Here is a 24,329-nt window from a genome sequence, read left to right on the forward strand (position 1 = left end):
CGAGGCTGCGCCGGATCCGCCGGCAGCGGGCGGAGTGCGGGGAGCGCCGGGGTCCCGGGAAGGGAGCGCCGGGGTCCCGGGAAGGGAGCGCTGGGGTCCCGGGAAGGGAACAGAGCTGCCGGGGAACGGGCCCCGGGGCACTCCGCTGGAGGGGTGCGGAGGAACAGGGGACCGTGTCCTGGATGGCCAGCGGGATGGGCGCGGGGCCGGGGCGAGGAGAGGGACCCTGCCCGATGGCGAGGGCGCGCAGGGCTTGCTGAGACCTTTCCTGACCCCGCTTGGTGAGGAGGCGGCGTTGTCCAGCTCAGGTGCCGCCTTTCCCCGGCAGCCTCTCCCGCGGGGCAGCGTGGTCTGCCCCTGCAGCTCTGGGATCTCCCCGTCTCCTCGGAGAAGCGAGGGGCAGAGCGGGAGCGGACGGCGGAAGATGCTGTGCCTCACGGTAGCCTTCCAGTTGCTGCTGGTGCTGGTGCTGTGCAGCCAGGGTATAGAGAGGTGTCCTTCAGCCTTCTGCGAGTGCTCTGACTGGGAGGACTACAAAATCACTTGCAGGGACATCTACTTTATCCCCAGCCTTCCGGAGGACACCCAGACCCTGTGAGTACATTGGGATGGTTTAGGGAAGCCAGCTGTGAGTATTCATACTTTGCAGGCAGGAGATGCTCTAAGCTAATGTCCTTTGAGGGCTGAGAGGGGAGAAGCGCTGCAGGCTACCTGGGCGGCGCAGGATAGCGGGAACGGCAGTGTACAGACTGCGTGTGGCAGGAGGACGTAGGGACAGTGACTCTCAGACCACAGAGGGCTGTGAGGAGATGGTTCATTGGATCTTAAGAGTTCTGTGTAAAACATGGTAAAATAAGTAACTGGGCTGTTTGTGAGCAAAGTGAGCAGTAGTCTAGATTCTGCGTGTCAAGTGCTTAGGGGGTGAGGGGAAGGAAAGGTAGATCGAACACATTTTTGTTATTAAAATCTAGTAGGAATTAGATGTGTCACCTCACAAGGAGTTCCACTAAATCGTCTGTGCATTTCCAGCTTCTTTGTCAAAGCTGGGGGGAAAAAAGCTCACGGGAACTGAGAATCCAAGTATACTGTCTGGAAGACAGAGTACTTCAGATTAAAATGTGGAGTATGGGATAAAGCAGCAAATTTAGAGCTTGCCAAAGTAAAGTGTAATTCGGGTACCTCAGCCCAAGTGCTCAGTACGTTACAGGCACAGACCTTACACGCCTGGGTTCCTGCTGTCAACCCAGATGAGCATCTTGTGTCATATCTGTAGGTGAATACTGTAGTGAGACTGAAATGGCACCTGTCAGCAGCTAAAACTGAGCAGATGAATCACTCCTGGCTTTTACTTTGTTTCTTGAGGTACCAAAGTTTTATAGGCTCTTTGAGAAGGTCTATTTGTAAATACAGATTACTTTCTAATAAAGTAAATGAACTTTAACTCTGTTGATTTAAACGCAAGGTAAAACTAACAGATTGGTTTATATCTTAATAATGATTCTCAGCACTTTATATAAATAAGAACCATTAAATTATTTGAACTTACTTGAATGCTTCTCTGATTCTTAACACTGAAAGTAAAAGCTTAAATTTGTCACTTGCCTAGAAAGAAAGAAAAGAATATTTATGTTATTTCCATTATTTTTGCTTGCCTTTAGTTTTTTGGATGGTTAGACTGTTGTATTTCAGTCAATAAGATATTAAATTATACAAGTTTTTTGTTATTATACTTTTGTATACACAATTTATTTAGGTTGAAATTGCTGTAATGTTACAACATGCACCAAGTAGTATGTTCTTTGTAATCTAGCATGACAAGTTAGAAATTATAGCAATTTATGTTTATTGGAGAAAATGCCATTGTACAGGCATTTAATATAGTTAATAGAAACAATGAGATCACATAATGAAATTTGATACTTTCCTTGAAATATGCTGGTTTGATGGCTGAGAAGTACCTCTCCACATACAGCTCCACAAATAAAGCACTTTGGCCACTGGAATTCTAGTGTTTTAAACAAATGTATTAATGGGGGCTGTAAAATAATAAGACCTGTGAAGATGGGAAATTACTTTTTCCATGGGAAAAGTAATTAACAAAAACAACTGAGAAATATTTTTCTGTTCTTTGTTCAGAGTGCTTTCAAATGCTGCAGACTGGATTATTTGCATGTGGCAGTTAAAAAAACCACACAGAATTTCATGAGAGATTGGAAAGTGTGTGCCCCTGATTCCATCATGTTTTCATCCTTTTGCTGTACAATAGGCAGCAGTTCTGAATCAAAGACAAAAGATTCCAAAATAATTGAAGTTTCTGCTAACCTTAAGAACAAATGAACACTTCTTTGAAGTGAAATATGTAGCTGTACATACCTGCACATTTTATGTTGAAACTCTCTACAATTTTCCCTAAATGCAGCAAGTTTCTTACTTTAGGAAAAGTAATTCTGCTTCTTGGTGGTAACATGTGAACCTCAAGATTGCCAATTTAAAAACTTTTTTGTGTGGCTATTCAGTTTTGTAGGGTTGTAGGACTAAGAGACTGGTGAGTGTAGGAACACTTTGCCAGCTTTTGGAGATGATGAGCTCTTTTCAGTGCACAGGATCTTGAAACTCCAATTAAAGTTTTGTTCTGATTATTCAGTTAGAGCTGTTCTCATTTCTCTACCTTACTTTAAGAGAATGGGGCAAACCTTTTTTTAACAAATGCTTATAAGAAATTCCAATAAATGTTTATTTCTAACTCTTTTAGTAGAAAAGTGACATCAACTTAAGCCAGAAAAGTGTGTTTATTTTAAACTGTTATTTATCCAAATAAAGTTAATGTAGGCACTTATACAGAATATCTGAATGTACAGATATTGATCTTGGAGATGTCCTTCTTTCAGTATAAGATTTTTTTTAGTTTACTTATACATACAGGTCACCAAAACACCACTAAACATTTTTCCAAATATATAATTGCATCATAATTCTTGAATTATTGTAATATGCTTCTTGGCATCATTATGATGACAGATGATATCACTATCCCAGCATCTCCTCAATATAATTCTCAATTATTTTCATTTTATAAATCTATTTCTAGTTGCTTTTAATTATTTTTTCTTTTGACAATAAAATTAATAAAGTTTTGCTTCTTATTCAGTGTGCATTACATCTCCTGCATTCACTTATTAAAGTAACTTAATCCCTTCCCTTCCCTTCCCTTCCCTTCCCTTCCCTTCCCTTCCCTTCCCTTCCCTTCCCTTCCCTTCCCTTCCCTTCCCTTCCCTTCCCTTCCCTTCCCTTCCCTTCCCTTCCCTTCCCTTCCCTTCCCTTCCCTTCCCTTCCCTTCCCTTCCCTTCCCTTCCCTTCCCTTCCCTTCCCTTCCCTTCCCTTCCCTTCCCTTCCCTTCCCTTCCCTTCCCTTCCTGTACCCAGGTGCTATTTTAATATCAACATAATCAAATTTGATTGAAATTGAACAAGAGGATGTTAGGCAAGGACAGTGGAATATAAATAAATAGGTATATAAATAGACACAAAACCGGTACAGTCTTCAAGAATATGCCCTTTACACTAGCTATTAAGCTACAGTTCTGCATTTGCTCCAGTATATTTGCCATAGGCAGGATGCTGCCTTTTGATTAATGCCTATATATTCTGTGTATTCTGTAGGCAATATAGAATGGCTACACTTTTTAAAATAATGTTTTAGTTGGAATTAATTTTCAAAAAAAAATTTAGTTATTTTCATTTGTAAAACCATTTGACTATTTCTGAAGACAATGCCAGATTTAAACCTTCTTAAAATAATTATTTTTTTTAATCAAACACCATTATACTTAACAAATTCATGAAATCGTTTTATCAATTGTCTTTCAGGTAATGGTTTAAATAATTCTATGCACATGGCTGCAACATAAAATGTTTCCTAGATGCTATATTTTACTTAAAACTATACTTTCTTGTCAATTCTGATGCTTGTTATTATATTTACCTACATATTTTACTTAGAAAAGCATGGTATTGCCTCTATCATCCTGCTGTTAACATACAACAGTCCTGTATTTGACATACAATAGAACCAATACACTGGATCAAAAAATTAGTATGTATTATCGTCTCAGTTGAAGTGAAAGGATTTGTTCATAATCCTAATGGTAAATTGAAGCACTGTTCTAAGGGTTCTTGAGGTAACTTACAACTGTGCACTGTTGTACTGTACATACACAGCCCAACTCAAAGTGAGCAGATGAAGAACAGGAATGAGGGACTAAGGGAACAGAGAAACTACTAAAGACCAAGGTAATATTTTGTGAACACTGAATACAATATTTTCTTTCATTCTTTATCTGTCATTGTATAGGTAACATTTCTTGTACATTTAGAACATTTAAATTTTCCATGTCGTGGCACAGAAACACATCAAGTGCTAGGAACTGTACAAGCACAAACCAGAAAGATGTTGCCATTCCTAGTAGAAACAAGCATCACTTCAGCATTTTTTAACTACACATATAGCTTGCTCAACAGAAAACAGAAGGACTGCTAGTAGTTCTTTTGTGAATGCTGTGAAGAGATTAACCTCAATGAGAATATCACACATTTTAGCAGGAGACACTGGTGATAAGGCAGTAGAAATTCATTTGTATAATTTCCTTGTTTGAGAAGATGATGAGTTTTGATCATCATAGTAGCAAAAGAGTTTACAGCAGAGTTAAAAACCTCTTGGTTTTTTTTAGTTGATTTCAACAGTGGTTTAACAGACTGATTCTGTAAGTGTTACACTACACTGAATCTTGAATTGCTACTATAGTCAGTTTTCATTACAGTGTTTTCTTTTGACATAACATTTCCAACCCATTACACTTCAGAAGCACACAACAGCCTTCTCTTGAACTCGGAAACAGAGCTTATTGATACATCTGTAAAAGGAATGAAAAAGGTTAAATTTTACAAAAACAAACAAATTAAAAAATCTATGTCACTAAGGAATAATTTACAGGGTTTTTTTTGCAAATAGCTAATGTCAGTTAAGAGGGCAACTTTTCATGAATCTGACTCATACAGTCCATTTATATATTTGCAAAATCAAGAAATGTTTGATGTCTTCCTTAACATGGGTTTACAGAACCTCAAAACAGTTTATAAAAGGTGATTATATTTTGGAAACAGGACAGTCTCAGGAAGTGTTTTAAAAATGTCTAAATCATCTGCCTTCATTACCAAGAGTGGCTGAATCTTCCCACATGCAGTTCAGAGTGACTACTGTGAAATGCTAATCTTCCAAAACAGGAATAAGAAAAATGAGATACAGTCTCAGTTCCTCAAAAACTCAACTTTAAACATGCTTTTGTGTTCTGCTGGACTCAGCCCTAACATATCCTCATGTTCACAGAATACACATTAAAGAGTCTCGAAAAAAATTAACAATTTATATTGTGAAGCTGCTAATAGCATAGCAGCTTGTTAACCACACTTGGGTGGCAACTGTGTGGTAGCCAAAACTTAGAGAGTAGAAAAAATAACTTGTTTTACTCAAAAATGAGAAGTGAGCCATCTGCAAAAGGCCATTTTATGTCAACAGCTTCTATTCTGTTCAAGATTGTGCAATCCAGCCAGTGGCCTGATTCCTTACCAAAGTCATTGGGAAATGATACTCAGGATTTTGCAAAGCGCAATGCTATGGACTCAAATTGAAGCAATGAGAGCAGCTACAGTAAACATTACAATTTAAGCCTAAATGCGAACAATGAGCTGCTGACACATACTAAAAGAAGATTGGTTCTCTCTTGAACTCCAGCCAGTGAGTGTGATTTGTCTGGATCTGAAGAAACAGACATTTTAAATGGCACTCTTTATGAAGAAAGATTGAATAACACAACATGAAAAGTTTGAACCATTTTTCTCACCAAAAAGAGTATATAAATAAATATAGAGGCCAAATAACCCGTAAAGATAATTGAAATGAAACCTAATACTATTATTTTGCATAAAAATGTACAATAGTTTGGGTTGGAATGTACCTTTGAAGATCATCTAGTCCAACTGCATCTTCAAGGAGCAGGGATGTCTTAAACTAGATCAGGTTGGTCAGAGTACCATTCAGCCTGACCTTGAATACTTCCAGAGATTATTAATCTACCACTTTTATGAGCAATCTCTGCCTGGGCTTCACCATGACCATTGTAAAAATGTCTTCTTTATATCTAGTCTGAATTGATCACCTTTAATTTAAAATCATAACACCCTGCCTTATTGCAACAGGCACTACTAAAAAGCGTGTCCCCAGCTTTGTTAGATGCCCTCTTTAAGTACTGGAAGGCTGCAATAAAGTCTCTGGAACATCTTCTGCAGGCTGAAAAAAGCCAGCTTTCTCAACTTTTCCTCACAGAGAGGAGTTCCAGTCTCTGATCATCGTCATAGCCCTCCACTGAGACCACACCAGCAGGTCCACATCTTTCCTGTGCAGAATCCCCTCCTTTGCTCTGCTGCCCACGCTGCTTTGCATGCATACAATTGGCTCTTCAGGCTCCAAGTGCACGTTGCTGGCTCACGCCCAGCCTCTCACCCACCAGCACCCCCAAGTCCTTCTCAGCAGGGCTGCTCTCCATCTGTTCACCCCCAGCCCGTGATGATACCAGGGGTTGATACCTGACCCAGGTGCAGCACCTTACATTTGTTCTTGATGAACTACACGAGATTTCCATGGGCCTATTTCTTGAGCTTGTCCTTCTGGAAGACATTCCATCCTTCAGGTGTATCAACTACACCACTAGCCTTCATGTCATCAACAAATTTGCTGAAGGTTCACTTGACGCAACTGTTTATCTAATTGATGAAAGTATTATTCTTTGCTGGGTACAAGACTTGTGTATTTGCCCACTACTGGGCACAACCCTTTTCACTGCTCTCCATCTGGACACTGAACCATTGACCACAACGCTCTGAATGTGACCATTCAGCCAATGTGTTATCTAAAATTCCACTGATCAAATCCATTTCTTTCCAGTTTAGAGAGAAGGATGTTGTGGGGCACTGTGCCAAACATGTTACAGAAAGTCAGGTAAATGACATCTGTAGCCCTTCCCTTGTTGACTGATGTAGTCACTCCATCAGAGAAGGCCACTGGGTTGGTCAGACAGAACTTGCCTGTGGTGAAGCTGTGCTGGCTGTCCCAAATCACCTCCCTGTTTTCCATTAGCATTGCTTCTGGGAGGATCTTCCCAGGAACAGAGATGAGATTGACAGGTCAATAGTTATCCCAGTCCTCCTTTCTACACTTTTAAAAGATGGGTACAAGGTCTCCCTCTTTCCAGTCACCTGGGACTTCACCTGATTGCCATATGAAAACACTACAGCCTCATATATTTTATTTTATTGTGATCACAGACTTGCCTATTTCATTACTTTTGAACTAAATTTTGATTTTGACCTAAAACTGGTACTGTTACTTTTTTACCCTGAACTTAAAACTTTTATGATGGCCTGCAATAAAATGTACTCTTAACTACAATAGAGGAGAGCTGTGTTTCTGAAATATTGAACTAGAAGTCTATAAATTGCTGCAAAGAAAGTTCAAACAGGACCATGAAATTTCAGAAAAGAGCAATCTGAAGAGGCTTACCTCCTACAGGGAAAGAGAGTAAGAATAGGCTGTAATTGCTGGCTACTATTGTGTTTAATCAGAGAACCACTAAGTGCCTATAATTGCTGCCAGCTGCTCATCAGAGTTCAAAAAGTCAAACTGAATGTTAGGAATTATTAAGACAGAAATATAGATGAAAATAAAGGATTTTTTTTGCCTCTGATCATGTGCATAGCACCTGCAAAAGAACATTCAAATGTATAAAATTATTTGCACGCAAAAAATAACTACATAGCAGCTACTAGCCTGTGTTTCCTCAGATCCTCCTTTTTGCCTCACTAGAAGATGTGCATGCTGCTTTTCTTTTTCAGGCATAACCTCCCTTGATCACCATGATATTTCAAAGATGATAGGGTAGCCTCAGAATGAGATCAGCCAGTGCCCTCATTGCCCTTAAGAGCAACACGTCTGGTCCCATAGATTGCTGTGTGTCTGGTACACTTCAGTGCTTCTTTGGTCCATCCTCTACTCCAGATAATGCTCCATTTCCTCAGGCTGTGCTGCCAGGCAAAGGACTTAAGAGGCCTGGGAGCAAATGAAAAAAAAGAAAAAGTTGCAGAAAAGTGGCCTGATTTTGGCTGGACTAGAGTTAATTTTCTTCATAGTACCAAGTATGGTGCTATGGATTGGATCGGATTTCTATTTGTGCTGGAAAACAAGTTGATAATTCAGGGATATATTAATTATTGTTGGGCAGTGCTTAGAGAGTCACAACCTTTTCTGCTTCTCAATACTATCCCACCAGGCTGGAGGTGCACAAGGAGTCAGGAGGGGACACAACAAGCTGGCACTTTGCTTTGTTGAACCTCATACTGTTGCCTTGGCCCATCATTCCAGCCTGTACAAGACCCTCTATACAGCCTTCCTACCCTCCAGCAGATCAACATTGCTGCCCATCTTGGTGTCATCCAAAAACTGACTGAGGATGGGATCATTCCTTCCTGTAATGTATCTTTTTACTCGAATCCAGTCAGAAGCACTGGGTGATCACAAATCGAGCAAGGATAAGCTCCAACACTGTGGATTGGTGTTTTCTGTTTGCTATAAATTAGCAAGTAACCAACCTAAATTCTTGCCTGTCGGTCTGACAGTGTTCATATGTACCTCAGTTTGTAGGAAGAGGATACATTAGCAGTAAGAGCTTACTTTCAGTGCATACATGTCCCAAACACTGACCTGTACAATTTCATTTTGAAAGAATCTCGTATTTCTTTAATTTCTTAGGGCTTGGCCAGTTTTGAAGGATACGTTTTGTTATTCTGTTGGACTGCTAGCTGTAGGAAAGCAGCTATGTCGTCTTGCATATTCAGAAGTGATTCACTGCTTTCAGACTTTTTTTTGCTGTGTGCATCTTTCCCTCATTCCTACCACATTGGTAATACTAGCATTGGACACTAGGTGGTAATCATCTTCTGGTAAGCTCAGCACAAATATCACTATGTGAAACGCCTTTTTCTAGCTATTTTTGCAGCACTGAAAGACTGCAATGCATTTATTTCTGAATGATTTTAGAATATATTTTTGTTTGTGTTGGATTTAATTGGATATAAAAACCTAGAAACTAATGTGTTAATAGCTGTTTACTTAGCCATTACTTCGTTGTCATGTTTATTCCTCCTATATAAAAGCTAGAAGGTCACTGCTTGTTATAATTTTCTCAGAAAAAAATGAAAATGAAATTAGGACGTAAAATTTTTTACTTTGTTTCAAATTGACAAACTCTGTTTCATACTGACATACCGTACATTTCCCCCCTCCTCCCCCCCCCCCCCCCCCGTGTTGGTGAAGAATAGTTCATTAAAATACATTCAAATAGCTCATTAAAAGCTTTTGTTGACATGATTCAAATTATAAATAATATAATTTAAATCTGAAATTCTTTGGGTAGCGTGTATTTACTTTTTTGTTTTGTAGATGTGCATTTAAAAATTCTTTTAAAATGAAGAGGTAACTACATAAAATATATATTTACTTCCCTAATATCTTACTGAAGTAATATCACTGATACTGCTGTGGATGTTAAAATGGCATGTCTATATGGATATAACCTCTGAACCAATTGACATTCTCGTGGTTGGGGGCTTGTTTGGAGCCAGGTGTATTGAGGTCAGGAGAAACATCAACTCCCTGTTGGAAAAGCAGAAGTCTTTACTCATTTTTGTAACAAGTATATGGAGTAGAGAAGGTAGACTGGGGAAGTAGATTATTCCCTTGGGATTATAGGAATATACATTCTCTTAATTAATACTTTAATTCAATACAAAACCTGTAAGAATTTCTATATATATTGTTATTATTAAACTCTATTTCTACAGTTTTATTTCTTATATGCAAGTTCCAGAAGCTTGATAAATCTCAAGATGATAAGATATTTGGCTGTGTAAACCAAATATACTTATAGTAATCCGATATTTGGCATTATGAAATAAAACAGAATCAGGAAATCATCCTAATTTGTTTATTTCTTTTTTCTTTAACTGCTATTAAATAGCAACTGGGGGAAAAGTTTATAATTTGTTCTTGATTATTCTTCAAACTATTCATAGACTAGATATTCTGTAAGGGTATTCCCAAATTGTATTGGAAAACCAAAGATAAACAACAACACGTTGTAACTGTAAGTTTAACAGCTATCATAGGCTGATTTTCAAAAGCATTTCCTCCTTTCTTATTTAGAGGAGTGAGTCTGCTGGAGATTCATTCTGTTAAGAACTTGGCTGTGGATAAGTATCTTGCTTTAATATTGTGGGTTTTTCAGAAATCTCCTGCAGATGGGTAAGGTACATGCCACCCCCACATCAGATATTTGGGGAGGAAGAATGTAGTATTTATTAAAAAGGAAATGAAGAATTCTGTGGAGGTAGTATACAATTGCTCTAACTCAATTTTGGCTGTCATACCTGAATTTCTTGCTCAGAATGAGGGATGGGATATCTTTGTGGAGCCTGAAATTATTAAAAGAATTCTCTCAATACTTCATTAAATTCAGTGGGCAAATATATTTTGCTGGTCATGCTTGGGAGTACTGGAAGGTCCATCATCACCACTGAATGCTGAGTTCTTGGGAGGGATAATGCAGAAAGCTGCAATCAATTTAGATTGATGGAGCACACCAAACAAAACAAGCCACATAATGAAACATGAATATGAATGAGGCAAAGATGGCAACACAGAGAAAAGGTAAGATAAAAACAAAAATACTGGGACAGAGCTGAAGCTGTTTAGGACTTTTTAATGTTAAATTACTTATCAAAGAATATTAATTGCCAATCTTTTGTTTCTCTAGGAGGTTTTTGGAGACTCATCTAAGAAAAATTCCAGGTGACGCTTTTTCCAATCTCCCCAACATCTCTAGGATGTAAGTTCTGTTTGGTTTCTGATACTATTCCTTTGAATTTTTGTTTAAAATTACTCTTCTTCTCCAAAATTCTGTCTGTGTATAAAAACTTATGGAATGAAAATGTTTATATTATTTTGCTACCTCACCACTTACATTTTAGAACCAAAGGTAATAATTCTATTGTTTATAACCTGAACCAGTTATAGGAAGGCGTTATGTGCATTTGTGAACAAGACTGCTCCTCCTTTATTGAAGTTGATTTGATAAATAAAGCTATAAAACATATTTTTGGTTTGCAAATTACAGGAAATCATTTCACTCATAACAAATTAACATATTCAGTTGCTGGTCCTGGCTATAAAATTTGTTTCCAGCTGCCAGCATGATTTGTAGCACATCTCATTGGAGACCAGGGGCACTTTTAGACTAGAGATGGACTTCCACCAAAACATTAATATTTGTGTGATGTGAGAGAGACTTCCATTGTGTTGCTTCCTCTGTGTGCAAACATATGCATGGATACAGTCCACAAAAGCAGATCCAGCTGTTTCTACATTTGTCCCATTGAGGGTGACTGTGTTAAGACACTTGCCTGTCTGACCATCCAGGAGCCACTCTGAGACCCATGTTCACACCATTACCAGCTTGACCCCATATTTCCCATAGCAAAGTCTCAGTTGCCCAGATCTTTTAATAGTTTAATCTTTATTCAATAACTAAATAACAAAATGGCTTGAGTTTGGTGCCTCCAAGGAGGGACCCTGAACAAAGGAATCCCTGGGCTTTTATACTCTCACAGTTTAAGCCCACAAGAGTCTGTGGTCATTGGCTCCTGCTGTCCCTCTGAGTGTGGCCCTCACCTGGCTGTGCCACAGGTCCCCTTGGTTATCAAAGGGTCAGCAGCTCCTGGCCCCTTGCCTCAGGCTGCTGCTGCTCAGAGCTCATCCTGCAGCTCACACTGCAGCTGCAAACTGAGCTACCTGCACTGAATGGATTCCTCAGCAGCTGCCCTTGCATTGAATTATTCATTGGTGTCAGCAGTCTTGACAAAAAGTTGTCCCACATTTGTTTGCTCTTTGTCCATAATCTGATCTTGTGCACGTCTGTTTGATGCAGTGAATTTCTCTGCCACCTCACAATTCACTGCCCAGAATCAGAGCTGTGTAATTGAGAAGGGACCTCAGGAGGGCTCTAGTCCACAATCTGCTCTAAGCATAGGGCTCTAACTCAGTCTGGTGCTCAGCTTTATCTGTGGCCACTCTTAACTAAAAAAGCCACCTCATTCAGCAACAGGCCCACTTTTTTTTCTTGTTCAGCTTTTTATTAGTAATGTAGTAATAAGAATTCTTCTTCATGCCCTTGATGTCCCTTGCAAGTCTCAATTCTGTAAGAGCTTTGGATTACCATTTAAGAATTAATGAAAATGGACTTTGGGGGAACATGGCCTGCCTATTATATTTTATAGTTTCATCCAGATATATTGAAATAAAGACTTCTTAAAATCCTTTTAAGTAATTCTTCTTGGATATCTGAGGTTTTCATTTATCATCTCAGCTTAATCAGATAGATGGGGCATTGTTTGGGGTTTTTTTGGAGAGGGAGGAATATCCCTCACATGATGTATCGTATTATATATATAAAGGATTAACTTAATTTAGAACAGAGTTTGATTCAATATAAAAGGGTGACAGCCCTTCTTTGGCTCCAAAAGCTCCAACTGGCAGTTTAAATTTTAATAGTGTCCATGCCCATCTGGATATTTCTTATAGCATTACTACTACCACAAAACATTGACTGTCACCTTCTTGATATACACTGCAGGTTAGTGAATCAGTACCTGTGTTTTAACTACAACTTTCATGTATATGTTTTGGCCTCTAATGTACCACTACTCATTTGCCTCTCTCAGCCCATAATTTCCGTGCAATGAAAACTGCAATGAAAATTACCAGATGGTTCCTGGTTTTCAAGTTTCAAGGGTAATATAATTTTAAGTTTTCAAGGGTAATATATACCATGTTTACTGTTCAAAATACAGCAGTTCATTTTGCTATATGGTGTCTACTATATGATTTCCACAAATAAACATGGGGTTTTTTTGCCTGTACTGAAGAGAAAATTTAGTTGTTTAAACAAAATTTTTAGAGCTACAATTTCTCTTAAATGAATGCATGTCTATGTACTCTTGATAGCCAGAAGTAGATATTTTTTCCCCTGTGCTGCTTTTCCACATGAATGAAAGAAAATACATTTTAATTACATGCTTAATTGCAAAGCTAAGTCCTCTCAGAAAAGCATCACTGAATAAAAAAAAGTTTTATAGGATATTCAAATGTAAGAGAAATTTCTGGTTTCTACTGTTAATAATGCAAATACACTAAATCTTGGTAACAGGGCTTTACCTTAAGGACATATTGAACATTCAGTACTTTTAAGGTCAAGGTTAAGGAACATTCTTTCTGGGTTTAAGGTGATGCTTTGGGGTCACATTTACGAGTACCTCACTAACACCCGGTCTGTAACTCCTCAAAGTGTTTTCCCCACAGCTTTTCCACATAAAGGAGCACCCCACAGTGCTCTCTACCAGCAGCCCCATGTAAAGTACGATTGCCCTGTGCACACTTTCCTGTGCAACACAGTTCCTTTCCCACCCTGTGCTGTCCCACAGGCACTGCCACCACACAGCTCCCCACACCTTGCATGCATCTGCACCTTCTGTGCTGTCCAGTGCCAGCTGATACAGCACAGCCTCAACTCAGTTTCCATTGCCTTACCTGCTCCTGCTTGTCCTCTCCTGAAGTGCCCCAGGTGTCACCAAACTGCTCTCCATCAGGAGCAGAGGACAACAGGGGTGTTGCTGGTGGGCAGCAATACAGAGGATGCTGAGGTTGGAAAAAAACAAAGAAAGGTATAGAGAAGGAGAAGGAAGAAAATAAGGGCTGGGAGAGGGCCTTGTAGTTGCTGCCAAGTGTTGATCTGATTTAAACCCTGCACTCTCAGGCTCTTTCTGAGTGTCATCATAGCTGCATGAGAAAATAATGAGATGGCAAAATGAAAAATCAAAAATGAAGTGGCATGATGGGCACTAGCTGTGGCTTCCCAGTGTCTGAGACCTGTTTATTTTTCTGTTTGCTGATGTTTAGTTACATCTCCATAGATGAAACACTTCAGAGTCTGGAGGCCCATTCCTTCAACAGTTTAAGCAAAGTCACTCACATGTAAGTACTGTAATTATATAAATGAATACAGTAATGAGATAAATTTGGAATGTGTAGAAATAACATACATGATGATGTTAGTTATTTTTGTCTCCTATGTAGCTAAATATTCCTTTTCTCATTTTCTTTCTCCATTAAGAGGAATGAGTCAGCCTCTTCTTTGAGCTTATTTTATTGTTTGTTTTCCATACATCTTTTTGGTTCCCTTACTCTTCTGTATCTTCCCATAGAAATGTAGGTAAATGTAGTGAGAAACTAGTGGGACTGCATCATGAGCTTGATGTCAAGTTGAAATAAGATGGCAACTAAGAATTCTTTCTGTCAATTTACTGCAGGTACGTGTAAAACAGTAATATAAGCATCAGAAATAAAATCAGAAGGACCAAAGCACAGAGCAAAATGGCACTAGCTGGAGACATGAAGAATAAGTAATCATTCTGAAAGTGCACTAGTAAAATGAAGAGTGTTTATATGGTTATTAAATGGAACAAGAATAATATGTAAAAAGGTTTCTGGGAAGTGTTTTTACACCTTTTTGTTCTCATGTTCTGACCAATCCTCACCAAGTGATGCTCTAAAGGCAGTTACAGAACTCGTAGGATGCATCCAGAGAATTCTTGTCATTAGGGTCATCAGGACCCTGTCAAAATGAGAAAGTAATGTATTGAATAGAGAGCTCCATAGGATCCATCCTCTCTCTGGTACTCTTCCATGTTTCCATTACTCATCCAAAGGAGGTATTGGAAAGTATGCCACTTTTGTAAAGCTCAGCTGAATTACAGTTAGGCATATTTCAGAGATTTTTGTTTGCAGAGGTTCCATGGTACAGTACTGTTGGTCACCAGGGATCCAGAAAACATTGTCAGAGAAAAAAGTTTTTTGTGTCCAGAAAGTAAACATACCAGAGGCAGATTGATTTTTTCAAGGTTGTTGCAAGAGGTGAAAGTTACCACCCGTTTTCACACTAATGTTTGAAAAAGTAATAATAATGTTAAAGTAGATTAGACAAGACTCGTGTCAGCCTCTAGGGAAAATATTCCTATGGCTAGTATAAATAAACACTATAATTGTTTTCCTGGAGACATTGTCTCTACTACTGCAGGCCTTTAAGGCTATATGATCTAAAATCGCATAGATCTATTTAATCTTCACTCAGAGAAAGAGATTGAAGTAGATGATGATTTAACACCGCTTTTTCTTGATATTTTTTCCTTTTACTTTACATTGTGTGAATGAGAAAGACTAAAAAAGTTACAGGAGAAAAATATAATTATTGTTAATGAAGATAAAGAGAGAAACTAATGCTGGAGAGTGTGACTGCTCTAAGAGAACATGAACCTGACTGGCATATCTAGAAGCAGAGTGCAGGATCCTGAGATCTACTCCAGGCCAACAACATGCTCCAGTAGTATTCCTGAGTTTCACAGCAAGGCTTTGGTGTGATATTGGTTCTTACCTTTGCTAATAATAACATTCCCTATTCTGTAGATTTTTTTTCTCCAGGCCTGTTGTGTCCAAGTTCTCTCTTCCTCTTTCATAGTTGTTGTGTCTTTAAAATTTCTCGTTTAACACAAACGAACATTTAATGAAACATTTACTGGCAGCACATTTTATCAGCAATGAATAAAGAAAGCATCTGCCACTATGCTCTACAAATTTTTCATATGGTACTTCTTTTGTGGTTCACCTTATTAGAAATTAAAGATAACATGCTCCAGAAAGCTCCAAAATCACCTCATTATCACACCCACTCCAGCCCCCAGGTCTGAAAGCGTTGTCCACGAGTGTGAAGCTGCAGGTCTGTGCAGGAGTCAGCAGAGTTCACAGGCACCTACTCTCATCTCACCTCTGGCACAGGCTGTGGGGAGGGCATGGAGGGAATGTTTCCTGCTCCACTATACAAGGGTATGGTAATGTGGGACCCCTTATATTTCTTGCAAAGCACTGCCAAAAGAGAAACTGTACACAGACATACAACACTTTTTTTTTTTTCTGCACAAGAGCCAAAAATACTACCCAGGTCACAACATCAGAACTCTGCTCACAAAAGTTATATGAAAACCTCAAGCCTTTGCCGACAGCCCACAAAGAAGGGCCACCTCTTCCACTCAAAAGTGCCTTTATAAACCTTGCCAGGTTTATAAAATCTGTTTGGAAGTAAGGCACATGTATGATTTAATCAGGGAATATCCAAGCATCTGATAAGTTAGACAGTTGCATATACAATGTGAAACAAAGCAATTTATAGATTTGATAATTTTTATGAATTGTTTCTATAACTTGATTTGTTAAAATCTATCACTGTTGAGTTTGATTTACTTTCCAAACTGCAGGATTATACAGGGATAAAGCTGTATCTTGTGCTATGCGTTCATTTAATGTTCTCTATTTACATAGTATTTTTAAAGTATTATTACTCAAATAATACTAGGTTAAGATTACCACAAAGTATTATTAAGGAGGTTGAGATTAACAGTTTTGAAAAGTCATTTCAGAGTTTTATTTTTACAGCTTGTTTTTCTTTGAATTTTCATAAAGTGCATCTTTATGTAAATAATCTTTTTACCCTAACTGAAATTTTACACACAGTTTCATTCTCAAAACATTTGTTTTTAGACATAAGAACTTCTTAGGAGAAAATTCAGCTTTTGTGGAAGGGAGGAACTAATGCTTTGCTTTAAGCCAAGTGTTATGTGAATAGGAATCCTGTGTTCATCATGATCTGCCTGCCAAGCTTAGTTATTGCACTTCAGCCTCGATTTTCAGCAATCCATTTTCTCAGTCCTTATTTGGTTCATGTGCCTCTATCCTGACTTTATGTTCCTTCCAGACCTCAGCTCTTTAAGCATGGGTCATATATTTATGAATCCATACCTTTCAAGTCCTGAGCAACTTCTGCAAACTAAGGATACTTATCACCTGCTGTATTTTAATGAGTCACATCTCGTTTTGCTGGTAATTAATTGCAAAATTTCCACTCTATGAAGATGTAAATAAGGAACAAACTGTCGCTGTTCTTTTTTTTCTCCCCAATTGCGTTAATTGGTCTGACAATTAGTTATTGTTTCCTCTTCTTGTATTTACCTTTGTTAAGGATGTCTGTTTACAAATTCAGAACTGTCTCTCATACAATTACATAAGTATGTATTTGTATTTTTTGTAAATGTAACTGTGAAAGGGTCGGATTACCAACCATTGTCTCTGTGCAGTTGCCTTACTAGTAGAGCTGAAGCTTTGTAACATTACACTAAATAAAAACCTGTTGCAATTAGGTCTCTGTTTCTCAGGGAAACATTCCTGCAAACGGAACCTCAGCAAAGTTCATTCTTTCTTTTCCTCCTTTCTCTGTGTCTTGGCTTATCCTCCCCTGGTCTCTCCCAGCTCTCTTCTCCTAACTCATAAGACACTCTCCCCTTATACAACCACATAAAAACCCCTCTCAGCAGTTGGGAACGAGTCCAGAGGTTATGGTTCAAGGAGCTTGCCCTCATATATGTGATGTCATTTGGAGAGCTGGTGAGGGAACACTCTGCAGCTCTGCAGGGAGATGGAGCCAAGGGCCAGGGCAGTCCCACCATCCTCTTGGACAGCTTGTGATGCCAGGCCACGGGATACAGCACTGCAGGAAGAAGAGAGAAGCAACTGGAGAGGAAGCCTGAAGAGATTTGTGGGGGAATGCTGTGTACCTGCAGTGAAATTCAGAGCTGGGATAAGTGCTGTGCAAAACAGTCGTGTTAAAATCTGCAGACTGGAGGCAGGGAGTAGGCTGTCGGGAGCCTAAGCCAGCTGTCAGGTGCCAGTGCTGCAAAGGCTTAAACAGCTGCATGCAGATGAAATTGCATGGATGGTTTGGCTGCAGCGGGAGAATAAAACATGGAAGCAGATGTACTAGTAAGAGAAGCCAAAGTAGCTACAGACAAAGTAAGTCTCAGAACGCAGAGAGGGGGGCCCAGGTTATTACAAGAGAATGATAAAAGCTTATTTAAAACATTTAACAATTGCTGACCTCAATATCCTTAGTCTTTGTAGGTATCTCAGCATAACATAGTTATATGGCTACTCTAAAGCCAGATTTGCAATTTCTGAATTCTGGGCTTAAACAGACTCAAGAAGGTATCAGTATTTCAAGGCGGGTATGAAAAACATATCTGGTAAATGAAATTTAGATTCCCCTTAAATATGTAAATATTTGTGCTTCTTTTAATGTTACCAAATTCAGATAGAATTTGAAATAGCACATTAACCTTTCTGAAAAGTTAGCTGGCAAACATATGTCTTAATTAATTAATTAATTAGTCTAGTATTTGAATAGTTCTATTAGTTTCATTTTTAGATTCATTTGGATTTTTAAGTAGTTATAGCTTTGCAACTAAACATTAGTTGATAGTTATTTGTAAGTCTTGACACATATCTTTATAACTTCAAGTGACTTTCTCTGCACATCCATTCTTGATGTGATAAAGTTTTTTGTGTATTTTCATTAAAAAGGAAAAGTGAATTGCTGTTTTTTGGACATTCAGGTGGTGATTTCATTGTGAACCTAGTACATTTTTAATTCCTAGTCTGAGTGCCAGAACAAAAATTTCAGACATCAAGTGTCTTTAAAGCACAAATAAGCCAGTCTTTAAATGGCTTCTATACTTCCAAGAATATAGTAGAATTTGTTAAAGGACTTTAAATACTTTTGTAAATACTCCACAAATAATTTTCTTAGCTTGTGGGTAAGTAGCAGTATCCTTTTCTTTATGAGCATCTCTAAGTAATCTAAGGACTGCAAAGTGAAATGTTTGTTCATGGGCACCTTTTGCCTTTTTGCATTAATGTTCAACAAAAATACCTACTGTCTCACGTATTCTTATATCTTAAAAGCACTTAATGCCCAGAAGGACTCAGAGTTGTTACAATGCTGTATGCCATGATTTTTCTATTTGTAGAGTGTGTCAAAGTTGCATTTCACAAATAATTTAAAATCAACTTCCGCAGGCACTTAGATATCTGGGAACTAGCTTACTAGGCATTTTAAGTATACTCTTTGGCTTTATCTGTATTTTAGGCACCTTAAGCACCTAATAGTTTTCCTAGAGATGCTTTTCAAAGAACCTTAACTTTTTAGGTTCACAAGTTTCAATATTTTTAACTCATCAAATCATAGAAGACAAATGAGAAAAGTGTAAACCCTGCTTAATGAATTTACTGATAATCAACTCGCTCTTCTATCTTTATGGACCTTTTGGGATTAATCTTTACACCACAGCAGTCTTTTGATTACAGTTTGAAAATTAGGATCCTAAAACATTTATGTGCCTTTGAGTATATTAGTCATGATTGATTACGGTAAAAGAAATTGTAAAATTCAGTTTGTCCTGTTAATTGATGAGATCAGAACTATTCAAATATCTTTCCTCCTTATGGGCTTAACTTCATAGACTCCAGTATCAATAGAGCAATAGATATTCTTTAAATCTATGCTTTTAGGGAGGAATTTCTGCCAGTGGTCTGAGACTAATGATGTTTGAGTATTTAAAACAAGGACAGCAGCACAGTTCATGAATGGAAACGAATTTGTGGGAAAGAAAGGGTTGGAAAAGAGAAGAGTGGCAAGAAGAGAGTAAAATAAATTGGATTAGAATTGTTTTCATTCAGAGACTAATCTTGCATCTCGGGGAGATGTTAGAAAACAGTTTCAGAGAATTCATGTATTTGTGTTTGTTCTGCTTGTTTTTAGTCTAATAAAGAAGTGAAGTTTTCTCACATGATAACAGAAAATTGTGAAAGATTTAAAAGCATTCTTCTTATAGGCTTAGCTTTGTAAGTAGGGAAAGGAGATAAGAGATTGTAAAACACAGCCTGGTGAAGATTTGCACGTGTTCCAGGTCCCCTTTGATATGTAGGGCAGGACTCAGGCGTCACTGTTCTGCCCCTGCTGATTTGAGCCTAGCAGTCTATGTGTCTCTACTTGCTCGTTCTGAATCCTCCAGCCAGGGGCATGATGGAATAAATCTACTCTTTGCAGCTCAGCTGTGTGTCATGGTCGTCTTGGTGTTACTGACATTTATCCACGGCACACAAGATCTTCCTCTTTTTTACCCAGATAAAATGAGAGGCCACATATTCAGGCCATTCAAATGCAGGAGGCACATTTGACTGGAAGTAGGGAAAATTGGATTTCCGTCCTCATTTTTTTTAAGTGTGACACTCACTTTTGTCAAATCACCTTTTATTTTTATACCTCTCTCATCTATTTTGACTAGACACTTCTAAGCCTGGCTGGCTGCTTTTTCTTCCCTTTGGGCTTTAAGACACCTCTGTAATACAAAGTGTAAGATGAAATGTAAATATGAATACATATATATTAAAGCAAACTTCTTTTTTAATCCCAACATTACCAGTTCAAGAACATTGAACAGCAGGGATATAAACCTTTTCCCAATGTGTAGTTGAATCATATTGATTCCCTCACTCACATAATTTAAGATTTTCTCTCACAACTGTGCTGTCTCATCTGGCTGTTTAAAATATTTTATTCCCAGATTAATTAGTTTTTCATTTGCCTTTTTAAATCAGCAAATATCCTCTCTTGGCCCAAATACTTAATAAATCAAAACTGTATTTCATTACAATATTTTTTATTTTAATTTTAGTACCATCTGCTGATTTTGAATTCTTATTTCCAGTACTCTCATCCAAATAATTTACATAGAATACTATGACTAGCAACAACCCAGAACCTGATGACTATTTGATACTCCAATGCATTATCCATTTCCAGGCTAAAGGCTGGTCCACAGATGAGTATCAGGCCAGGAAGCTCACAAGTCCAACATTTTGAAAGCAGTTAGTGATGGAAAAAATATGTTAGTTAATGTTTATGAAGCAAATTCCACTGTTGGGAGTGTGATAGCTGCATAACTAATAAAATCATTGGAGAGAAGTAAGAAACTGACACTGAGAGGATTTCTTTTAAATACAGAAACACAGCTACAGTTCAAAGCAGCTGACAGATGTGAAGAACAGTTGAATGCAGCATTACAGTAGCAGTACTATAGCAATTAATGACATCAGTTTAACATGATAGTAAAAGGTAAATCTTCATTTCCCTGCAGTGTTTTAGTAAACAGAGCGAAAACTTGATGACTTGAAAGGTGAAGCAGACCTGTTTTGTCAGTACAACAGTATATGGAGGGATTGAAGTCTTTGTACCAGTGTCTACATTGTGATTTATCTACTAATCTCTGTCTCTTTTCCCACTTCTATTTCTTAGACAAGTTGTCCGGGTTGATTTTATTAAAATAATTCCAGAGGCAGAGGTAGTCTTAAATCCAAATGTTCTGATTTTTATAATATATAGGTTACTTGGCACAATTAGGCCATGGTAAATTAAATACTACTGGTTTCTGCCCATTGAGTCTCTTTCTCCAAGGAGCAGCTGACAGAATGGGAGGACACAGTCTTAAGCTGCACCAAGGGAAATTTAGGTTGGATATTAGGAAAAAGTTTTTTACAGAAAGAGTGATCAAGTACTAGAATGCTCTGCCCAGGGAGGTGGCGGAGTCAGTATTCCTGGATGTGTTTAAAAAAAGACTGGATTTGGTACTCAGTGCCACGGTCTAGTTGAGGTGTAAGGGCATGGGTTGGACTCAATGATCTTGAAAGTCTCTTCCAACCTAGTCATTCTGTGATTTTGTGATTCTGTGGTTCTGTCTCTGTCCAGTAGCAGCACTTCTTTGACTGACTTAAGGCTGGAACATCACCCACAGAACCTGCACCACCATACTATCTAAATCTGTCATCATTATCAAATTTCTCTATATAAGTAGCTAGAAATGTTTTCTTAAGACCCATTGTTCCCCTGCTAGTATCAGGAAGAAGCCTGGCACCATTCTTTCTATATGATTTCTATTTCTAGAAAGGCTGAGAGTTGTTTGAGCAGTGTTATGAGACCAGTGTCCAGAGCTGATTTAAGGTAAAGAAATAGAAGCAAACATGCAAAACCATCTATACCCTTCTAGAAAAATTATAGAGTCTAAGAAATTAGAAGTGTGCCTGTGATGGGGGAGGGATTTTTTTCATAAAACATGAAAATTGGTAGGTCTATTGAATCTATCTCTACCTCTTGGCAGAATCTGCTTGGTGCAGCCAGACTGCTGACTGTTGTTATTGGTGAAAGAAATCTACTAGAAAATAGAGGAATGAGAAATATTGAGGGAAACTGTACCAAGCGAAGAGACAAACATTTCAGAAAAATGTGGAAGAGTCATGACTCCAGGCAATGATGGTGTTGGCAGCAGCTCCACCAACACACCTACAGAAAGCACCATCGTGGTCATAGCTGTGATTAGTGTCAGGATGGTTTTTCAACCTGTGCAGACTAAAAGGCCATTTGCAGATCAAGGTGCCTCTTGGGTAGAAGTATTTAAAGACATAACAGTGAACAGAAGATATAAGGAATGAAGTCTTGTCTTGTTATATAGCAAAGAGATATGCTATCCTCTACACTGCTGGGCATGGCTATGTAGTGAATGGTGTGTCCATTTCAAGTCTCAGAACAAAGTTAATTTAAGTGAGTGAGCCATCTCTTGATGAGTTCTATAAAAGACACAGGAGGAAAAAGACCAAAATCCTCTCAGACACATGAAGAAAGTAAGCAGAAAAATTGCACATGAAATTAAAAGGTGCATAGATGGTTGTAATTTCATAGAATTCTTATATACAAATACTGAAGGGTTTACTTTTCCTCTTTTTACTCAACATTGCAGATGCAAAAGCCTTACCATGTTCAGAGTAACAGATATTACCACAAGCTATTTGTATTGATTTTAGGACCATGCAGACAAAGGATCCATAATCAAATCTTAGGTACTTCTTGTCCCCTTGCCTCAAAAGGCCAGACCCCAGGATGGCACCTATTCAGATGATAATACACCACTGTAAAATTGCTCTGGTCTTGAGCTAGTGCTGGCCAGTACAAAAAGCCTGTTGTAGGAATTAGGTCCCTGAAATTTCATTTCATCATTGCTGATTTATTTTGTGATAAGTTATTAAATATTAATTATCAACATTCCTCCCTTTTTTACAGTGAAATTCGTTATCTGAGAAACTTGGATTACATAGATCCAGATGCCTTTAAGAACCTCCCACTTTTGAAATATCTGTAAGTATTTAGCACCTGTATGTGATGGTTTGTATAAATTTCCTGAAATAGTTGATACTTAAATCTCACAAATTACTCTTTACATTATAGAAGTGTTGTAAGTTTGCATTTGATTTTAGAAGTGATTGCTGTGTTTTCCCCTGTTGCTTTATTCTAATGACAAAGCCAGCAAGGGTAGGGGTTGTAACTCTTACTACTTTTGTGAGAAAGGAAACCATGTTCACAAATTCATCAGTAGTCTTCCCATTTGTCTTATCCATTAAATATCTAGAATACACTAATATTCCTTGGCGAAATTCCACAGCTAGCTCTTTTCTTATGGTAAGTGCTGTCTGACTCTATTTTTGTAGGAAATAGTGGGAAGAAGGAACACAACAGATATACACACATCTCTATTATTTACTAGACATTTGCACAGGGTTTTAAAGCATACCTGTCAGCCAAATGTGAAAAGCTCACCTATAGACCCCTGATTTCATATGACCTCTATGGCAGAAAGAAATCCTGAAAATTTCCCATGATTTTCTAAATAAACTTCTGTGATTTTGAGTAATATTTGGAAGAAAAGCCTCCATGTGTGTGTGGTGGGGGCAGTGGCAAGGAGGAGAGATTTATCCAGGTTTTTCCTATAGATGTGAAAGCAATAAAAAAGAAAATAGTAAAAAATTCCATTACAGGAACATAGTTTTGAAAATGGAAAACTACTGTTTTCACTCTACAGGAATTCATAAAGAAGGGACTTCAAGCATTTCACATTTTAAGACAGTTTCCCTTTTTAGAGCTTTATGAACAGCTCTTAGCATCAATGAAAGATAGAGGATTTGGGGGTCCAGACTATTAACTGAAACAGCCTTAATCTCACAAGTTAAAATAAACCAGAGTTTTAATGATTTTCTTCCTATCAACCTCACAAGATGCAGATCTGCAGATCTGCCTGGATGTCTCATTAGTCTATGTTCTCATTTTTTAGATTCTGTAATTTATAAGC

At 38.2% G+C, this 24,329-nt stretch overlaps 1 protein-coding gene across 3 annotated transcripts in view; it reads left to right on the forward strand.

Annotated features, from left to right (window-relative positions):
* Positions 1 to 424: 424 nt before the first annotated feature.
* The window catches only part of TSHR (thyroid stimulating hormone receptor), a 42,835-nt gene continuing 18,930 nt past the window's right edge, over positions 425 to 24,329 (forward strand). The window contains exons 1-4 of one of the 3 annotated variants that reach the window (XM_062494323.1): positions 425 to 594; positions 10,919 to 10,990; positions 14,116 to 14,190; positions 23,267 to 23,341. In XM_062494323.1, coding sequence (XP_062350307.1) covers positions 425 to 594; positions 10,919 to 10,990; positions 14,116 to 14,190; positions 23,267 to 23,341 — 392 coding nt within the window. The remainder of the gene's footprint in view (positions 595 to 10,918; positions 10,991 to 14,115; positions 14,191 to 23,266; positions 23,342 to 24,329) is intronic. The other 2 variants (XM_062494324.1, XM_062494325.1) reach the window with 2 other exon arrangements.

This window comes from Cinclus cinclus, chromosome 6 (assembly GCF_963662255.1).
Source record: "Cinclus cinclus chromosome 6, bCinCin1.1, whole genome shotgun sequence".
NCBI classification, from domain to species: domain Eukaryota; kingdom Metazoa; phylum Chordata; class Aves; order Passeriformes; family Cinclidae; genus Cinclus; species Cinclus cinclus.